This window comes from Pagrus pagrus (genome assembly GCF_965226575.1).
Source record: "Pagrus pagrus genome assembly, chromosome: 18".
Classification (NCBI taxonomy): Eukaryota; Metazoa; Chordata; class Actinopteri; order Spariformes; family Sparidae; genus Pagrus; species Pagrus pagrus.
Genome location: NC_140202.1, coordinates 1,755,146 through 1,777,500, shown reverse-complemented (window position 1 = coordinate 1,777,500; position 22,355 = coordinate 1,755,146). Strand labels below are relative to the sequence as shown.

Here is a 22,355-nt window from a genome sequence, read left to right as displayed (position 1 = left end):
CCGTGATATAATTTGTTCGCGGTAAGCACAACAAACATTTAAACTGAAACGAATCAGTTTTTGTGACAAAAAATATCAAACATGGGTTTGGCCACAGGTGCTCGGTGGGAGTTTCTCCAGTTTCTTCCTCCATTTCTTCGTATGGCATGGCGTAGTACAGGTACGCCAATACGACTAAGACAAACCATACGCGAATCAGCAGAAACAGTTTATTTTTTCAGAACTTTGCAAAAAAAATTTAAATAAATCAGCTGACGTAAGCTCAAAAGTAGCGAGTAACGAGAGCATCAGTAGAAATGTAGGAGAGAAATATATTTGTCCTTCAAATGTAGTGGAGTGAAAGTAAAAGTATCCCCCAAAAATAATACTCAAGTAAAGTACAGATACTCAAAAGCTGTACTTAAGTACAGTACTCAAGTAAATTTACTTCGTTACTGTCCACCACTGACCCTACTAAAAACCTTCCATCATTACATTGGCTTATCAACAGAATGCATGACCTCAGTAAATAGCCGTCTAAAAAAAGAGGAAGAGAAAAAGCAACCAGGCAGTATCCATAACACTGACTGACTGGATGGGCTGGAGGTATTCTTTGTTTTTCTTGGCGGCTACGTGTTGGTGAGTGGTGAGATGAGCTGTGACCTTACTGTACCTGTCTCCATCCCGCAGGCGTTTGAACTGAGTTGCCAGCAAGCACATGAGGGTGGGCCCAAGTCTACTGCCAGGGACCAGGTCCTCAGCCATCAAGGCAGGGAACAGGTCGATGTTCAGAGGAGTGCCATACAGCCTGCCACACAGGAGAAATAGTCAGGAACACTAAATTATGTAAATATAGTGTGATCCTAAAAAAAAAAATTGTAGTACAAGCTCTTTGTGTCAAAAATGATGACAAGGACCTTGACTATGCATCTTTAAACTGTTCACAGGCATGACCATCGCCAACAGCTGTTTTGTTGCATACTGATCTCAACCCAAGCTGTTAAATTCCAAGTGCATGGATAGCCATCTTGAGTGTTTAATTACCTCTGAATTTTCTCTCTGACATTAGGATTCTTAATTTCATTCCTCAAGTCATCAAACGTCTGTGCCAAGGTCAGGTTACAGTAGGTCCTGTAATCATTGTACGAGGGTATCCCATGATCCCTTCCTCTCTGTATATTCATGGCAGCAAGGTCCAGAGCCACAGCATGGGCCATGGAGAACAACCTCTCTGTCAGCTCTGTGTTCAGCAGCTGACTGGAAACCCGCATTTTACCAGCAACGCCAAAGAGCCCACGGAGGAGTGGGTCGATGCCGCCCTCATTCACGATGCGAAATGGGGAGAAGAAGGCCCGATGTAGAGAGATGTGTCCCTGGGGGATAGGCTGGAAGTCCTCGTCTAACCTGTAGAGTATTGGGTTGATGAGGGTGTGCCCAAAGCGGAAAGCAGCAGTAGCGAAAGCATTCAGGATGCCGGCGTTTATATTGGGGTTGTAACCTGTGTATGTCCCCATCATCTTCATGCCTGCCTCACCCAGGATCTTGGAGAAATGATGATAATGAGAACAGGAATGTATCAGTCTTTCTTATCACGATCTTTGTGATTGTTTCCACAATATCACTTTTAATGAATGCCTTTCTTTTTGTTTTCACCATGGAAATAATCCGTTAAACAAAATGGTAAAAAATACAATAAGCATCATAACAACAGAACATTAAAAGCTGACAGATTTTACCTTTGGCAACCATTGGCTGTAGGTAATGTGCTGCATCTGGGCCCCCACTATCTTCCTGGCCTCGTGGTAGATGGTGTCCCCGTCCCAGTGGGGGTTGAGTCTCAGTAGCTCTGTAGCAATTCGGTTGTGTTCCCTGAACCATACTGTGTGCATGGCGGTCAGACCAAGCTGCTCATTGGCACGGTGATCCCCAGCTAAGAAACATGGAATTGGACTCTCATTTTCATCTCTCATACACTCAGTAGGTGGTCCAGTCGCAAATGGCAGAAGTGGCTTCCCTGTTCGTTGGATGATACCCTGCCGGAGCAGCCCCCTTTGGCTAGCCAAATCTCGGATTTCCTCAGATTCATGTCGTGAGCTGCCGTAGACATTTGAAGCGTCAATGTAAGAAGTCAGCTGGTTGATTTGCTCTCTTGGATAGACGCTGTTCATGAGAAGAGAAGTCATACCACTGCCGCACACAGGGCTGGATCGGACAAAGAACATGCAGCGAGCACCACTGCGCAGCTGCCGTGGGTCATTGGGTGGGAACTGGATTGGGAAGCATGGCGGGTCATTGGTGCAGACCTGGGTGCACAGCTGGCCATCAGAGAATCTTGACTGGCTGAGGGCCGCCACTGTTGAGTCCAAGTCGTGGTCTAGGAACTGACCCCACTGCATTAGCATGTGAGTGTATCGGTCATCAGGAGTGATGGTCTCTGTTCCAATCATGGTGGTAGACACCAACCTCGGCAGAGGCAACCTGTATCCATTATGCAGTCGATCAGTAGCACCTCTTGGCAGATTAAAGCCATTATCGTAGACTGACTTCAGGAGTCGTTCGAAGGCTGTGAGTGAGGCACCCCACATAGGGTGCTGCAGGTTGTTGCAGGTCCCATCATGGCTGCGGTACTTCTGGTGGAAGCAAATGTCAGAGCAATTGTTGAAGCGGCGGTGGGCTGTGCAGCCTGACAGGTTGGCAATCACTTCCAGAAAGTGAGGGGATACCAGGTCGTTGTAGCGAAAGGCTGTGGGAAAGGAACATAAATTCAACACATGATGAGTCTGGATAAGTGTTATAGACTTAAAGGGACAGGTTGGGACAACTGAAATCAAAAAACCTTGGGCTTTATCAATCTAGACTGTATTGTTATGAGTTGCAGACTTTGGGGGATATCTTCCGTAGAGATGTCTGCATTCTCTCAAATATAATGGAACTAGATGGATTGTCGTAATCAAAGTACCAAACAATACATCTAAGAAACATAACAGCAATGTCTCTTTCCAGAAATCATGACCCGATTACCAAAGATAATCCACAGACCTTGTTGTGAGCAGTTTCATGTAGGAACTATTTTCTTTCTGCTAAACTACACTGGCCAACTCTATTATGGTGCTGATGAAAACATGCATCTACCATGGAAAAGAGGCTAGCTAACTAAGCTAGCTAACATATAGTTCAGCTGAGGAGGACGCCATTAATATTTATATCCCATCCTGTCCTGAGCACAAGCCTCTCGGCCATAAAGAGATGCAGCTTTCTTCTGTGTGGTGATAGCCTTGGTGGGTATAGTTTGGTAGAAAGGAAAAACTGCTCGCAAGGTCTGTGGATGTTTGGAATTTTTCAACTGTATGTTTTGCACTTTGAATGGATTAAAAGTACTACAGGTAATCGGAAAACATGAGTTCTTGATTTTGGGGTGAACTGTCCCTTTAAGATTTGTTAAAATCACATCAGATTTTTAAATACTTGAAGTACCCAGGATATTAATGTGTGTTTTTTAATATGATTTACTAACATGTATTAAATATTATTCATAGTAGTCATTGACTGCATTGATTGACTGAGAGTGGAAAAAACCTTGTGCAGAGGTAGCTGTAATTCACCAACCTGCGCTGACTCCCTGCGAGATATATATATCAATGTGTATGTGTGTGTGTCTGTGATGTGTTACCGATGTGATGTTATGGTTGTGCATGTGTGCAAGTGTTGTGTGCGGCTAACCACAATGAGGGTTAGGTGAGACTTCCTGTCTAAATGGCATCACCTGCTACCAGCTTCCAACATGCGCTCACTTTACACACATCATTGGTGTGGGTTTACATGTGTGAAATCAGAGGAGAATGAGGACACTGTGGTGCTGCCCTCTCAGATGAAATAGAGATACAATAAAAACAGCACGTTTGTTTCTGCTGACGGGCAGAACTCTCTCTGTTAGCTTGGTTTGGGGCCAGTGCAACAATGAACACTTGGTTGTTGGCATAAGTAATGAAAACACTGTCTCCCTCTCTCTGTCTTTGTTCACGTTTCACAGAGCTCTATTTGTCTTTCCCCTCTCTGTTCATGCAACTCTTTTTCAGCATACTTTTAGTCCTTAAATATAACTTAATCAATCTGTGTTCTTTGATTTAACATTTTTCACAACATCACATGAAACACAATAAATAAATAAATAAATAAATATATTTTCACAACCTGCCAATTTCACCTATGCGGTATTAAAATTAAACCCCCATTACATTGAATAATTGTTGCTCCATAAATTCAAATACATACATGCTCTGGTTTTCTTCCTTGGTCCACTGGACATGTTTCAATGCATATGTGAAATCAAGACAGATGCTTATATACAGTATGTAAACATCCAAAGAAACCTATGCTCTCCCAGTATCCTTACACACATGCATCATTGAGACAATGTGTATACTAACACAAACCATCTTCAAATTTGTCCAGTGTTTGACAGTGATTGTTAGGTATCTGTTGTGTGGTGTGACAAAGGGCTAACTTTTTATGGTCTCCTCATTAACTGCTCAATTATTACATCTCTACGACTCTAGTCATGCTTAAGAGAAAATGGCACACAGATGGAGGGCCTATCCACAGCCAAATGTTGCTCACTATAGCAGGGTGATGAGAATTAAATTACTGGCAGCATTAAACATTGCACAGGAAAGTATATGGGAGCTTCAAACTGAATCCACAGACTTTAGTGGAGCATTAACCTGCTTATGCTCAAGGGTCTCGAGGGAAAAGTATATCTGTCTAAACTCATTATACTAAGACAAACAATAAATATGCATGTGTGTGTGTGAACCTACAAGATATCTGTATTAGGATTATGTGTAAGGGTGTGTGTGTGTTTTGTTTTGTATGTAGTTCAGTGCATCCCACAGACGTAGTACAATTACACTACTTGTATCGGTTGTCGACTGTTGCTTTCCTAGCCTACAGCCTCTTTAAATCTTACCCAACAACAGCAGTACAGATGTAAACGCTCATGGCCAGATGATGTAAAGTATATGAGTATGTGTATTTGTTTTAAAAGAAATTACGTTTCTATACTTCTGTGTATATATAAAAGATTATCTGGATTTTCCTCTGTCTAAATACAAATAAATTGAATTTTCAATGAAGTCATTTTGTAGGTACAACCCCATGAAAGGACACAACTTTGGGTTTTTTGTGTGCAGTGTATGGGAAAAATTACAGCCAGTTTTGATCACTTTGTGCATGTTTCAAAAGGGTCAATGTACATCATATAGAGGTGTTGAATGCATGTACAAACAAATATTTATCAGTGAATTTTCAAAATTAACTGACTGTACTAAATCATCATTGTCACTGAGGGGATCACCTTTTTACAGTTGAGCCCTTCAGAGACCCTCAGTCATAAATAATAGGCTGCTGAACCATTAACCATATGCCTTGAGCCTATTATACCTTATACAGTGCTTGTATAAGCTAGTTTCTACTGAACTTAATGTAACAGCTTGGACTAGCATGACAATGACTGAATCACAGGTGAACATCAGGCTGTATGAGCAATGATGCATTCAACTACTGATGCACATTAATATTACTGACATCACAGCATTTGAACTGTGACTGCTGAATTTAGGGAAATTAGTGAAACAGACTACAGTGTCAGTAACACTGAATCTTTGAGCTGAACTAAAAGAGTAACTGATGGTGATTTGTAATTTCCACCTCTACAGTCAGGAGAAACTTGAAAACAAGATGAGAACCACTTTGTATTTATGATGTCAGACTCATTTCCTCCAAGTATTAAGCATAATTAACAGCAATGGTGTGCCAAAGCTCCACCCTTCAACACCAGTCCCGCTTCCACAGGCCCGCCAAGGTTTGTCACACCCTGACAGCAGCAGAGCAGTGCTTGGCTTTCTTCAACTAGAAGACACAGGATGCCTGTAAGGACAGGACACTTCCCTTCTTAGGGGAGATGCAATATCAATATCACTGTGTAATAGGTGAGGCAGTACAGAAGCAGGTCAAACAAACTGTTTTTGAATTTTGGAAGGTCAGCTACACAAAAGCTCATTGTTCATTGTTGGCAATGTTTGTGTATAAAAAATAACCCTACTGGTATCACTTACTAAGTCTGTGTGTAATAGATTCTAATTATTATAGGCAGCTACAATCTTAAAAAAAGGATATGGGGTTTTCCTATTAAAAAATGTTGTGTGAGTAAGTACTGTATGTATAAATATGTATAGGTCACTATTTTTAGCCATCAACAAGACAATATTTTAAGGTAAATTGACCTAATGATGGAGCTAGGTTTATAGACAGTGAGAGGTGACTATAAACTGTCTTAACATAAGTGAACAAACAGCAGGTTCATGTTTACCTGTCAATGTTCATACATACCTAGAATTTCTTTTAGGCACAAAAAGGTTCATTTGCAGTGTCTTAATTAGACAGCAGGGTTTCTCTCACAGTAATTAACACTAAAAAGACGACATAACTCTCTCTCTCTCTCTCTCTTCATGCTTCCTGTCTCTCTACACTGTCAGTTCTCAAATAAAGGCGAAATGCCAAAAATATTTACCTTTGCTGATTTTGCTTTGTGAATCTTTAAAGAGCCACTTAATTTCATCAGTCCTTTATGCATCAGTCTGTATAGCCAAATTGTACACAGTCTGACGTCTCATTTAAATCATATAATAGTTACAGCTTTTTTCATTCATTTGCTGGGTTTAAAGTTACAAAGGCGCGGCAGCCTGGTTGGAACCTTTTTAATAGCAGCACAGTATATTTGGTTGTCAGTCTCACCGGTGCCATTGGTGTCGACCATGAGACCCTGGTTGACATGGCTCTGAATGAGCAGAAGAGTCTGCTCAAAGATCTCCCCGGCACGCGCCTGCTCCACTGTGTAGGGGTCACGTGGATACCGGAAAAGAGCTAGCAACTCTCCTGGGGTACGAGGCTGACTGGAGGGATGAGGGATAGACAAATAGGGTGTGAGGGAGGTGGGAGAGAAAGAAAGAATGATGATCAGTTACCTGACACAAATTGTTGCTGTTAGATTTCATGACTTGTCTTATAATATGTCCCTTTACTGTAGTATGTTAATTTGCTGTAGCATGTTCTGTAATTAATTTTTACTGTTCCAATGTCTAAATGCTCACTTTGGCAATATGTAGTGTTATGTAATGCCAATAAAGCCATTTGAACTGAAATGAAATTGAATTGATGAAGGACAAGAGACAATATATATGATGGTATTTGTACTGGAAACATAAGGATTAAGAAACTGTAAAAAAAAAAAAAATGTGTGGGAATTAAGACGGTTTAAAGAACATTAAAAGAAAGCAGAAGGAAAGATCAATTTCTAATTTCATGCTCAAATGACATTCTTCTGGTTACATTTTTCCTTTTTTTATAGAGGGAAGGAAAAGCAGGCAGAGCTTTCTCTGACAGTTTCCAAAAAATGTCTTTGCTGCAGCTCAAGCAGGTCAGAGAGTTCGAACAGGGAGAAGCCAAAAACATCCACAAACATCTTCGTTATTTCACTTATGAATCCTCATCATCAGCCTTCGACTGAGTTTGTGTACATGGTCGGGTGTTTTTCCTTAAAGTTCACTGCTTTACCATCACCTCAAGCTACTATTTAAACATTCTTTCAACTCCAGCCTTAAAAGCTCAGCCACAGTTGGACTTCAGGGTGTGGGATACCACGCGCCAGATCCACAGATGTCCCACCCAGTTCAATGAAAAACAAAAATTGCCTCATTTTGCATGTAAAATTCAAAGATGACATAATGCCCATGTAAGCCAAGTCATTATGGGAATATGAACATGTTCAAAACCAAAATTTTGCCAAAAATATGTGAAGTAGATTTTTTAAAATTGGATTTCTGAATAAAAACACAACATACAATTATAAAACCTATGAAATATGCATATGATATAAATATCTATTCTACAAAAAAACTTTATTTTAATATGGTGTAATAACGTTTATCATCCTGAGCACACAATACTTTGCAAAACAGGTTGTTTACATACATTATTTCTGTGGTTTATAATGCATTACTTCCTCCTACAGCTAACAACATTAACATTGGTATGAAACTGTTGCCAATACTGATCAAAGGTGTGTTTTCACTATTGTTTTAGTATGGGAAAAATTGCTATCTTAATCACTTTAGGTTAGATAATTTGAAAAAGCATACATACACATGCATTAATTTGTTTGATATAGTGAGCGGCTGCTGCCATCAACAAACAAAACCCAAAGGTCTAACTGTCTGAAAGAAAGCAACACAGCCAATGTGCTATCTGATCTGAGTAACAAGTGTTACCAGCTTTTCTCCTGATAACGTTCTCATTCTCCAGTGTCACTCTATTTTATTTTGATCATTTCCAAACCCTGGTAAAGACTCTGGTGCCCTCAGCCAAGGAGGAGGCTGTGTCTTAACCTGTGATTGTCATTAAAGAGAGCTGGAAATCCCCTAATCTCAATTTAGGTTAGCACTGTGTGTTCCTGTGTGCATGCAGTCTCTATGTGTGTATGAGTGTTTATGCACTGTACTTGTGCGTATATGTGTGGGCAGAGTTAATGATTGTGCATGCCAAGAAAAACACAACTGCTAACAACATCAATTCAACAGGATGGAAACACTTATGAGCTATATTCAAACCACCTCCATCTCTTTCGGTGACAGAAAGTGTAAAGAAAACTTCACTGGATGAACAAAGACTTCGAGACACAATCATTTCCTTTGTCTTCCAGGAAATGATTAGGTTGATGCACAAATGAAAAAAAGAGTGTAAAGATAATGAAAACGTGTTAACAAGCAGTTGAATATTTAATGCAGCTGTCAGAATAATTGTCTGACTTAATAGCTGTTAGTACTGTGGCCTTAGCACTGTTTTTAATTGAAGCATTCTAACGTGAAACTTTAAAACTGCAGACCTCATACACTCAAACAGGAAAGTGCAGCAGCCATCCTGAATGGCCACACTCTTTCCCTGAAGGCTCTGACTCAGACTTAGAACATGCAAGTCATGTGCCAAGATGATGTGAGACTAGCTATTTGTATACTAAGTTAGGCCCCATGAGCATGTAGCTCTGGACTGACTCTGGACAGGAAACATATTTCATGTAGTCCAAATGCAAAAGGTCTAATGACATAACACTGTTGCAAATTAGTGTTTACATCTGCTTGTTCACAATCATTATGCACATTCTATTTCTATTTAGAAATGTAAATGAGACATTTTACATTTCTAAAGAGCAACACTAAAGAATTATAAAGTGTATTGCTGTATATGAGAACTTCTTTTAATGTAAAAAGTTTAGATACTGTATACATAAAATACAGTATAAACGAAGCTGCATGACAATGTAGACTTAGTGTAAGCCTAATACAAAGCAAAAAGCACTAGCTCAATAAAACCTAATGATTATACTGTGAAAACAAGAGTCTCCAATGTCTTGTAGACAAACTGTGTACTGTATTTTAAGATCTCATGTGACACGAGAATGATGCAATCCAAGCATTAAAAGTTGTTTGTGAGCTGATTTACAGCGAAAAAAACAAGAAAGAAAAAAAAAAGAATATGACTGAGAATGGATTAGGATATGTGGGCAACAAGGATTATTTGTGCACTGAAAACTGACTGCTTGTCTTGTGGTTTAGCAAGGACGACACGGTTACAAATACTAAAAGTTTGTGTGTATGTATTCTGATAGAAACTATATGCTATTACTGTGCCTGCTCCATACTGACAGATGCATTCTAAGACTGGGTTCAGAGAGCTACTGCGTATGACAGCAGAGGAGAGAGGGAGGGAGGAAAGGAGGGTCTGATGTCAAAGACTGTAGTTCATTCCTGACACCCTAACCCCTCAGCGACTCATACCAGATATATAGCCTGCTAGATATCCAGCGGGCATCCATGACACGTTGGTGAGCTACTGGATCGCGTCTTTGAACGGTTCTCACATGACGATTGTCACACATGGGAGTGAGCGCAGATTTGCCTGATCTGGTGCTTTTGTCAACAATCTCCAAAAAAGGTTGGCTTGTGGAAAAAAATCACAGTTTGAACTTAGCTTTGGCGCAATCTTAATTATTACTTATTTACAGCCTTTATTTTACACAATTACTCACCTATTACTTTTAATAATTATGCCTTTCTGGTTAAATCATTTGTCGGTAAGACCTAATTGTCAAGATGTGTGTGTGTTGGCTTGCTATGTGAGTTTCTCATATCTTACCCATCAAAGAGACGTCTCCTTGTTGACTCAATAGCACTGTCCACATTACGGATGGCCTGCTCTATGGAAGAGCTCACAAAGGTGTCTCCTTCTCTGCTGACTGCAGGAACTGTTGTCACATGGAGACAGACAGACATACAGACAGACAAAGAATCCAGTTAAAACATCTGATATATTTTAAACTCTGACTTTATTGGCCTGCTCATCATAACCAACAGAGCATTTCTATTACACTTTCTCATTTTGTGGTTCAGTCTGTTATCTTAAGTTTGATTAAGCTGTTTCAATTTAAATGTAAGCAAAAAATGTTTTAATAAAGTAATTATACAACACAACCTAGTGCCAATACATGCTATGCTTTACCACAAATTAGCACTTTTGAGCGGGGGTTCAAAAGTGTTCTTTATATCCAGCAGAATCCTGTAAATGACTTCCCTCCTCAAGTTGGAGTGAACACATTTCTGGCACACTTCTTGATCTTAGTGTGCCATTGAAAACAGTGAGATTGTGATGTGAGAACTGTGACAGTCCAACAACAACTGAGCACACTGATACAGTTTAGGGTTCACCAGCTGAGTGCTGTGGTCTGACCTGAGAAATCTCAGCAGGAAACACCAACACACAGGGAAGAGCTGACAGGAATCTGATAGCATTGCAGCAGAGTGTGACTAAATTACTGACTGACTTGGACATAGAAGACCAGCAGAAAGCGTCTCACTCTCTGGACTGTACACTAATTTGACAGCAATACTACACTTTTTCATACTGAGTTAAAGCCCCTGTTGCATCACCTGTCTCACAGCTTACGGAAGGTTTTCCAACTTTCCTGCTTCACTGTCTCTTCTTTGTGACTGGTAAATATTTATTTTCAAGGATAATGGCTTTGATGTGGATTCAACACATTAGTGCTGGAAAGAGGGGTGTCCCTTGTGTTTTGAACATTTTGTGAGGTCCAGCACTGTATTGTTATCAGGGCTGTACCAAATGCAATTTGAAATTTCAATGCTTCTACTAAGGTTTTCAAATGAAGTCTGTAAGGTTTTTGAAGGAAGTCTGACATATATTTTGTCATCATCCGAAAAAAGAAATCCTTAATTTGAATAGATTTATTAGGTTAAATGGAGCATAGTGTAAAAACAATAAAATGGGAACTGCTCGCCTGGTGCATACACCACAAAACTGCTATAGCTTCGGGGTTAACTTTCTCATTTTGCATCCCACTGAGTATGCGCAGTAGTTTTTTTCCGGCTCAAGGAAAGTTTTACAAAACCTCCATGGGTTACCTTGTTTGCAGTTCGAGGTGTCCTGTCAAAAGTTTCTCTCTTTTATAATGGCGATCTATGGAGAAAACGCTTTTAGGCAGCAGGGAATTTTTTTGCTGCCATAGCTGGAGTGGTACTGAGAAAAACTTCTGTATTCAGGTCTAAATAACACATTCATGGATAATTAATTGTTGAGTCTCAATCCCAGGTAGTCAAACAGACACTTCGGGGTGGTGGCTCAGTCTGAGCCAGTGTTAGCACTTGATGACTAGGGAATGAGGCTCAACTCAAACTTTCAACTATCTTTCTCCAGACTCATTAAATAGGCATGCAAAAATAAATAAACAAATAAAAAAGAAGCTGCACAGCATATGAATGCAGATTACGAATTAACATTCACATACTGTATCTTCATTCATTGTTATGAATGAAGCTTTCAGAGCTTCAAACTATCCGGTACAGTCCCAATTTTTATTCTGCAGCAAATTGGTGTAGTGAATACTCAATTTTCATTGGCTGGAGGGTGTCAATTAACCTAAGATATACAGACACCTCTGGAAATCCCAAAGTAGTGCGAGTATTCTCAATTTCATTCTCAATCAATGTGCTATAGCCTATATCTAAAATCAGTGGAATTTGCTGGCTGAAGACACCTTGACATTAGAAATCAAAATAAAACAAATATGAATATCTTTTTTACAACACAAAATGTGACCCTTCAGTGCATCATCCTCTGAACACCACAGGGTGGTGCTTGTAACACACAAGTGGCAAAAAGTAGCATACATTCAGGGCTGTAGTAAATTAAAAATTGGGTAACCTCAGTGTCTGCTAGCTAAACTGTCCTCCCATATCCCATTCACGATTCAACTCACTTCTTATGGCTGAAGCTTGCCAGTTATTTGTTGGTAAAAACAATTCTTTTTATCGGTTTGGGGAAAGCAACATGGCTAGTAAGCCAGCTAGTCTCATTTAACATGCTGTGAAATCGCATTTAGTATTTGTATACTGTACGTAATGTTATTGACTTTGAAGCTTCTCGGCATAATGTTAACTTTCTGGCTAGCAGTTGAGCTGAGGGGTTCCATTAACTGAGCGTACTAGTTTATCAAGTTTATGCTCAAAAATGGATAAAGAAAAAAGGTATTTTGAATATCAAGTTTAGCTTCAAAGCCCTGCCAGATGGTTGTCTCGACATGAACAAAGTTATTTGCATTTACTATCGATGTGATGAATTGAGTTACCAGCAGAGTACGTCGAGTCTCAAATACCACTTTCTGGCCGAGCACACAGCTGATGCAGAGAGCCCTGCTCCCCCTCGCCAAAGGCAGACCACGCAGGACAGTTTGCAACGGAGATGCCTGAACAACTCGACATGCAGCAAACTTTTAACAGCGATAGCTAAATGGGTGGCTACAGCTTGCAGGCTGATTAACATTGTTTAGTTAACCTTTACAAGTGTAAAGTTGGACACTTCATTGTGTCAGTATTACTATGGAATGTTACATTCAGTAACATATGCCCATCTGTTGTTGCTTGTTGGGCTTGAGTTTGCCATGTTATGCTTTAAGCATATGTTTTGAGCATGCAGTACTTTTGAGGTTATTATGGAGAATATTCTAGACAGTATTTGTCATTGTTTTGGAAGGTTTGCATAATAATAAACATACATTTGCTTAAAGCAAGCACATGTCTACTCCCATGTTGATAAGAGTATTAAAAACGTCAAAAATCGCTTCAAGGTACATTTAGAACAGATAAAAAATGTGAACTATGGACAATTTTGCGATTAATTGCAATTAAATATTTGAATCGATGGACAGCCCTAAAAATATACATGACGGTCCAATGCACAGCTTACATGTCACAAATTACTGAAGAGTAAAATAAACTAAAGAAGAACAGACTTATAAATGACAAAACACCACAGTTTAACACCCATGTGGCCAAAACTGCAACAGCAACATGTTTACCCTCGCCATAATGCAGTTGCTGACTCTCAACCACAACATGATACAAGCCAAAGAGTCAGGTTATGAACTGCTAACATCAGTTGTGTCTCACCTGTGACTGTTAGCACCATGCTAGCAACCTGGTAGCCGATGGGATTGCGGGCGACGCACTCGTAGCGTCCAGCATCAGCAGTGCCCACATCCTTTACCTCCAGATACCCCTCAGGTATGATGTGGAACTTGCCACTCTCTGTCACCTGTACACCATCCTAGGAGACAAGGGAGGGACAAAGGGCAAAGGTCATCACCCTGGGGGCTAGCATGTGGAGATGGGTATCAGATTGCAAGACTGTGATGAATAGCTTTACAGATGGGAGGCATTATGTCAGACCACTTAACTGATTAGCTTGCATGGATGCTTTTGAACAAACAGAAACTGAAAGCTAAACCATAAATCACTAAGTTATTTCATTGTTATTATTTGTATTAAATCACAAGATGACAGATAAAGTAACCACACACCATTCCCTGCCCCTTTCATTTCCACTGCTCTTTCAACCACTTAAACACTTTATCTAACCCCATGACCTCTGTGGTGATGAGCTGACAGGCACCTTTCTCAGCCAATAGGAGCTTTATCATCTAACCTTGTTCCAGGTGAGGACAGGCTGTGGCTGGCCCTGAGCGCTGCAGGGAATCTGGATGTCCTGGCCAGACTCCACTGTCAGGTCCCTTGGAGCATTTGTGAAAACAGGCGTTACTGAATGAGTTAAAACATACACACACACATGCGCATGTGTTAATGATTATACACCACTGCTCAAAGTACTTTACATGTTAATTGCATTTTGCAATCAGTCACAGCAGACATAAAACTCTGAGGCTTATCTTGGCATTTTACAGTCCTGCGTATGATCAAAGAACATACACACACTCACAGTGTTTGTGTTACACTGTAGTTGCTATTTTTCTTTGTAATAGCTGCAAACAACATCTTGAAGTCAGTGTGGAGTTCAAAGGGAGATGAAGGCATACTGTGTTTTTCAAGAAAATAATGCATTTTATAATGTGGTAGCAAATAATGCAATGAGCAAGTGCTCATAATAGGGTTGCATGGGTATGTGATTTTCACATCACTACTGTAAAACGAGAAAGAAAATATCACAGTTTCAAGCAGGGCTCAAAAAAGATGATTACCGGCTTGCCCGGGATAGTAGAATGCTACTTTGGGCTAGTAAATCTAGCAACTCACTTGTCTGATTGGGCAAGTGATAAAAAAGAATTAAACACGTTTCTTCCAGAGCTGATTATTGAAGTAACTTTGGAGTTAGCCACCTCACTTCCTTCTCATCTCTGCTGACAGTTGCACACGTGCAGTACTGATTTGGCACTTGCAAGAAAATGACAGTGTGTAAAGACATTTATGAGCTTAAGTCTTTTGTCTTTGTTGTTGTTTTGTATAGGGGCAAGTAAAAACTGACTTTGGTTAAGTAGATTTATGACTCACTTGCCACAGTTACAATGACCCTAAAGGATTAAATAAAGTAGGTTATTTCTTGTTTGAACAAACACTTTGTTACAATTTCACAAAATATGTCCTAAATCTTATAACATCAATTTAATGAATGCATAAATACTATTAATATGTTAGAATTCAATACCATAGATGAGCAAATACACAACTGTCAATTTTTGTACCTATATCACAGATGTGATTCATACAGTGTGTATGTCCCATACACTGTTCCGTTTGATTACATGAAGTAAAAAGAGTTGTTTTCTATTTGTGTACAGAGATTAAGTAGGTCAACAATCACTAACTGCAACTTTACTACATCACAGGCAACCAAACACAGTGTTGAGCAGTGTTACCGAGTGAGTCATTTTCATACTGACTAAGATCTATCAAATAAGCCTTCTGCAGCTGAGGTGGATGTTTTCCCCCCACACACCATGTCCAAATTCCTTCATAGTTCCCAGGAAGCAGTCAGTATTGAGCCTCCTGGCCATGGGAAAATCCCACAAGTTTGAGAACACAAAGTGGAGTGGGAGGCAATTTCATAGTAATCTGATACTAATTAACTACCTTTAAATAAAAGTTGAACCTTCTAAAACACAGGGTTCACGTCAGTGTAAAGTACACAGCATCAAAGTGGTGGGCAATGTATTGCCAGTGTGTGACAAAGAAGAGTGAACAACATAAAAACAGTTAATGATATTACAGGGATACTGAAATCTCTGTTAAATGGAGGCATACTACAGATCCCTACAAGAAAAGTAACATCCTTTTAATCCATGCTTTCACTTTCCTTTCAAGCTTTGTCTGATCCTCTGTTCAACCCTCTTCGTATAAGGCAGTCATCATACATTGCCAGTATGGTTGTGGGCTTGTACAGCACAGTGTGGGACCATTATGCAATGTGTACTTTGAGCCATGTTAACAGCCATTACTACATGGAAAAACATGGTGTCATCACAGGATTATAGAGTGGCATGCTTTCCTGCGCTACGCCAAGCCTGTTATTTCAGTCGCACACACGCACACACACAAACACACACACACACACACACACACACACACACACACACACACACACACCACACACACACAGGCACACACACACACACACACACACACACACAGGCACACACACACACACACACACACACACACACACACACACACACACACACAGGCACACAGGCACACACACAAACACACACAAACAGGCACACAAACACGAAAAAACACAAAGACACAAACAAGACACAAAGAAAATGCACACTGGCACATGTACAGTATAGTGAATTACAATACAGTATACTATGAGCACTTTTGCACTAGCAAATACAGATGAAGAGCTTGCCCACACGAATAAACCACACACACACACACACACAGTTACATGTCTGTCAGTGTATACATGCATTGTAATAGTTTAATACCAGTCTTGCATGTGTAAACGACAAATTAGCTGTGAGTGGAAACTACTGCATCACTCCCGCCCTCTTAACAGTTTACCAACTCACACCCCTCCATCCCCTCCTACTACACAATCATGCAGTGTTTGAAGAGGGCCTTTCAGCAGCCACACTAAGAGCCTCTGTACATCCATGTTTCAGCCACATTGAGCCACTATTAACTATACCTAACCTAATGTAACTGTGACGTGAACCATCCTTTTCCTTATTTCCATGTCCTGTCATCTATATTTACTTTGAAGCCTCACCCTACACCCTCACCTCTCTGCTGGATGCTGAGCTGCACAGCAGTGCGTACAGTTCCCACAGGGCTGACCGCCTGGCACTCATACTGGCCCTCATCATGGGCTGCCACCCGAGTGATGCGGAGAGTACCGGAAGACAGGACCACGTGACGGCGGTCTAGGGGTAATGGACTGCCCCCACGTGTCCAGGCAATCACCGGCTGGGGGTAGCCACTTGCCTCGCAGGGGAAGTCCACCGTGTGACCCTCCAAGACTGACTGGTCCTGTGGTGTGACTGTGAACTGGGGGATTGCTAGGGGCAGAAGGGGAAAAAACAGGGTAAAATTTTGTATGAAAATTAAATCTTGCTAAGGAGCTTTTACTTGCCATGTCAGACCACAGCTGAAAATACAGTAAGTGCAGTGGATAAGTCAGAAAAAAAACTAGTACTGAGCAAAATAACGATTAATTAACAAAAGAAATGCACTGATCATGAGAAAAACTAATTAACATGTTTGGTATTTGAGAGCTAACGTCTGCAGGGTCTGGAACAAGTTTCCTTAAGAATTTCAGGAAGAAATCAATCAAAACTAGGGTTGGTAAGTTTTTTTAGAAGCATTTATTGTTATATTTATTGAAAATCTCTTAACATCCTGACAGCGAACAATTTTTCAAATGATCTGACAAAAGCAAAAATCCACTAACTGTGGCTGTTGCAGGCCTCCGATTAGCGCAACCAATCATTTCACTCAGGCTGAATGATTGGATGGCCTACTTGCAAGTCTACCTACCTGCCTGATTCATTGGGCATGACTGGAGTCTTCCACAGAGCTAGGTGGATGCATTGCTAAAGCTATTAGTGAGATAGTTGCACAAGAACGACAGAGAAAGTGCAGCCAATACTAACATAGCTTGACAGTTCTGAGAACTATCAGTAGCCTAATTTGTTGTTTTCATTCATTGTGATAATGTTAAGTGTTTTCTTACATGTGAGTGAGACATGGCATTGCTGGATACAGTTAGCGATGACAATGATGTGCAACACTGACAGTACGCAGCTCCTGAGCTGGAGAATGAGTCACTGCAGCAGTGACAAACTGGTTCTGGGGCTAACACAGTAACATTAGCACAAAGCACACACCTACGCAAGCAAGTAAGCAGTAACAGTCACAGGTTTTGCTTTTGTTTATATAAATGTGGCATTTAAAAAGGTTGTTTATTCATGTATTTATTAGACTTAAAAAGGTAAGGGAGCTTGTTGAACGTAGCAAATAACAGCCATTCACACAGCTACCTGCTGCTCAGCGAGAGCTACAGTGCAGTCAGTGTGGTCAATGTGCCAGAATGGCACATTTGGAGATACTGTACTAACACCTCTAATTTTGTTCTGATTCATTTGATTAGCATAAACGTTGGCATGGGTAATGTTCAGACGTTTTGCTATGGCTTGCTAGAGATTTGGACTTGCAGCTGTGTCAATCCTAAGGGATATTCATTCTAAAATTGTTTTTTTTTTTAAATAACTTTCATTTATGCTGCGTACCAACTTATTTTTACTTGGACCCAGTGACATACACCGATCAGCCACAACATTAAAACCACTGACAGGTGACGTGAATAACATTGATCATCTCATCACAATGCGATGTTCTGCTGGGAAACCTTGGGTGCTGGCATTCATGTGAATGCCACTTGACACGCACCACCCATCCAAACACTGTTGTGGACCAAGTACACCCCTTCATCACAACAACACTACCCGATGGCAGTGGCCCCCCTAGCAGGACAATGTGCCCTGACACACCGCAAACACTGCTCAGGAACAGCTCGAGGAACACAATAAAGGGCCCAAGGTGTTTACCGGGCCTCCAAATTCCCCAGATCCCAATCTGATCGAGCATCTGGAAGACGTGCTGGAGCAGGTCTGATCCATGGAGGCCCCACCCCCCAACATACAGGACCCAGAGGATCCACTATAAAACTCCCTGGTGCCAGACACCACAGGACACCCTCAGAGGTCTTAAGTCCATGTCTTGACAGGTCAGAACTGTTTTGGCTGCACAAGGGGAACCTTCACAATATTAGGCAGGTGGTCATAATGATATGCCTGATCGATATATGTATACACTGTACGACTTACACATCTGAAAAAAATATTTCAAGTTTCCCTTTATAATCAAGGCATCATGATACCTTGATTATTCAAATAAACCTTGTAGTTGCAGAGATACACTCGAGCAGAGACACAAAATAGAGGCTAGTTCTTAACAGGTTAATGCCACCAAGCACAGTAAAGCCACTTTGTATTAGTTCATGTGAGAATATAGGTCCTGAAGTTTAAGAGGAACTAGGATAATAGCAGTAAAAAATCACTGTATTTATTGCAAGTAGATGCATGGTTACTTGAATAAACATGTTGAGACTTTTAATGACTTTTAATGAGTCCCCAGTCGCAGTTTTGCTAAAGCATTGTAAGGAAAGAAAACAGACCATGCTGACAGTAAAGAGACCATACAAGATGGAAGATGCAAGTAAGCAAGCAAGCCAAGAAAGGATTCATGTCTGAACTACAGTGCTTTCAAGTAAATCATCCTCAAGCAATTTTGAGCATAAAATCTGTCTTTTGTATGAACAAATCAAAGTGAGAATAATTAATTCTGATTCCTACCTTGTACGATTATATAAGCTGTAGCATGTATAGTATCAACATTATTGGAGGCAAAACAGGTGTACTGTCCTCCATCAGCTTGTACTACATTTTGGATAAAAAGCCCTCCAGAAGGGGTGATGTTGATGCGAGCATCGTTGGGCAGGGGTGTCCGATCACCCTTTGTCCAGGAGACCCGGGGCTGCGGCTGGCCTGTGGCGCTGCACTCCAGGGTCACACTCTCTCCCACCAGCACCTCAGTGTTCTGGGGCTGGATCACAAAACTTGGCCGTGCTGGAGGAGCAGGGGGTAGAGGGGAGGGGAGGAGAGAACGTGGGAATAGGGTTAGGTTAATTAAGTGAGAGGCATTGACAATTTTCTTTAGGGTCTCTGGTTTGAGTAACTGTAGTGTATTAGGTACCGAAATAAATGTTGGCAAACGGTTCAAAAGAAAGCTACTTCTGTGTGCATTTGAAAGGTCGGTTCGTGCACCTTTGTATATTTCTGTCAATAACACTCTGACTACTGCTAAAACAACATCCTATGGGTTTCACAAAATGTTGTTGAGTCCTGTCCATATTTGGTTGCTGATTACTGTGGAGTCAGAGGAAATATGTACACAGCCAGAGGCCTGGCGTTTACAATCACACGGAGACAGGAAACGTACAACATCTGCTCTCAAAAAGTGTTCCTTAACATGGGGTCGTCACTAGGGCCATCCGTCACATGCCGATGACCTCTGGGTCATCTAGAGACAGCCATGCTAACCTCCCACAGCGACAGCTAATAGGACTATGACCGATTGATGTGTGAGAACTGTTTAAGGGTGCATGTATATCAGGCAGAAGATTAGAGAGAAAGTGCAACAGAGACAAAGGACATAATGTACACTGTGTGTGTGGAGTATGTGGAGAAAATAATTCACATTGAAGCCTCCAGAGTTTGCGCACGGCTCTGTGGGACATCACAGTTATTTGACCTGCTGAACTCTGAAGGGTAACCTCGCTGTGACTCACAGTGTACAAACCCTGCTATATTCTGGTGACAAAAAGAAATCATATCATGTTTCTAGACATATCAATTGACATGGCAGTCTCTGATGTAGGTTAATTACCGTGGATATCGATATGACTGAGAGTTCTACATGAAATATGCAGCTTTAATTGTTAAAAGGTTGCCTGTAATGAGCAGAGGTTGACATTTAAAAACAGCCACTTACAAGGGGCTCCAAAATACCGCAGTGTGACCTGTGAGGTCTTGACCTCCCCGGCCACGTTTTTGGCCATGCATTGGTAGACTCCCTGGTCCGTCTCCCTGGTGTCCTGGATCATCAGTGTCCCGTCTTCCAGCAGGTTCAGACGACTGTCATCACGCATGTTCAGGGCGTTGCTGTCAGGGGGGCACAGGGATATTAATCAATACCAGTAAAACATAAATCAATGAATGTATACAGCACATACTGTGCTTGTCTAAAACTCCTCATTGAATCATTTTTTCAACACTTTATAGGAACATAAACACAAGTAAATAATCTTAAAACTGGACCTAGCTAAAAAAAAAAAAACAGTCAGTTAAGTGAAGGCTTTTGTCACTGAGCATGATCATAACATTAAGTGCAAAGGAATAGATTTTATATGAAATTATGTGTGAAATTGGTGCTACATGACCAGAGAACAAAGAGGAAAAGGGTTGTGGTATTCCCTTTTGCTCTAAAGATAGATAGAAAACCTACAAAAATCAGAATGCATTGCACCATACCGGACCAATAAAAACTCCTGCTGATTGGTGATGTACTGTATGATGGGGGGTGCTTGGTTTTGGCTCAATGTCCATTTTGAAACAGGAAAGAGTAAGGCCAGCTCATAACAAACAACATCGCATTACATCTGAACAGTACATTAAAATATGTTTCTGAAAACATTTTAGGAGAAAAATAGACAATGAATGGATTGTAGTTCATATTTGATCAGCACTGCTTTGTTTGACCAAAATTTCTTCAGCCTCGATTTTCACAATACAGTATTAATATGGCGGCCACGTCAATGGATGGGCGCATACAAAATGCAGAACAATCTGCAGTTGTACAACAGCCCTTAAGTCTGACAGATGTTCATTTGAATATACTACCAAAATTGTTGTGATACAAAGCTGGTTGAAAATCGTCAAAGTTCCCGTTCAAGTAAAGGACCCAAAAACCTCCTCAACCACTGATTAATCGTCTTACTTGTTCCTGAGCCAGATGATCTGTGGTTTGGGGTTGCCTTCGGCCCTACAGGTGAAGTAGACGGTGTTCCCTGATGTAACATCGACATCCTGGGGTTCTGAGGTGATCCTGGGTACCTCTGGGGGAATTGGAAAAGATAATGGCTGGGTGTCAAGGCTGATTGTCTAGACAGATATTCAGAGACAGTTAAGACTAATAGACTAACCTCTTTGGCCACATTTCCTGAGTCATTACATCTGAAGCTAACTGACACTCTCAGCTACCTAGCCTGAGCTGTGGAGGAGTCTACCTCATAGCCCACCACAGTGTATAATCAATCAATTGTTATTTGTATAGTGCCAATTAACAACAAAAATCATCTATTGACACTTTCCAATTTGAGCAGGTCCAAACCATACTCCTTTGGCCACCACTAGAAGCTCTTTTAAGTTAAGATCAGAATGTACCACAGCAAATACAAACCACTCATGAGGAAATTATTCAAAAAGCCTCAGGTGTAAGGCACTGACCTTGCTGATTGCATTGGTACTGTATGTGGTCAATGTGGGAGAAAAATATGATTCTCCCAGGTCATTCTGTCCTCATACAATAGGACATTATACGTATCCTGTACAGACGTTAAAGTCTGGATAAGGATAGTGAAGACTACTGTAGATATGTCTGCAGAACAGATGTCTGACAAACCAAGCCAAGGCAAAGCTGACTGTTTGCGTAAAACTCGCAAGGAGGCCTTCGACCTATCTATTTTAGCTGATTTAGTATCTGTGATCTAATTACATCCTACTCCTCTGGCTAGAGGTGGGAAGAACTCTGCACTCACCCCCCTTGATATGTTGTTAA

At 40.8% G+C, this 22,355-nt stretch overlaps 1 protein-coding gene across 2 annotated transcripts in view; it reads right to left on the bottom strand.

Annotated features, from left to right (window-relative positions):
* pxdn (peroxidasin) overlaps window positions 1-22,355 on the bottom strand; it is a 69,015-nt gene that overhangs the window by 10,309 nt on the left and 36,351 nt on the right. For both annotated transcript variants that reach the window (XM_084382236.1, XM_084382237.1), the window contains 11 exons: window positions 21,516-21,633; window positions 20,511-20,680; window positions 19,313-19,585; window positions 16,682-16,957; window positions 14,086-14,198; window positions 13,551-13,707; window positions 10,225-10,333; window positions 6,772-6,929; window positions 1,716-2,722; window positions 1,024-1,520; window positions 653-787 (listed from right to left, as the gene is read on the bottom strand). In XM_084382236.1, the coding sequence (XP_084238362.1) occupies window positions 653-787; window positions 1,024-1,520; window positions 1,716-2,722; window positions 6,772-6,929; window positions 10,225-10,333; window positions 13,551-13,707; window positions 14,086-14,198; window positions 16,682-16,957; window positions 19,313-19,585; window positions 20,511-20,680; window positions 21,516-21,633 (3,013 nt within the window). The remainder of the gene's footprint in view (window positions 1-652; window positions 788-1,023; window positions 1,521-1,715; window positions 2,723-6,771; window positions 6,930-10,224; window positions 10,334-13,550; window positions 13,708-14,085; window positions 14,199-16,681; window positions 16,958-19,312; window positions 19,586-20,510; window positions 20,681-21,515; window positions 21,634-22,355) is intronic.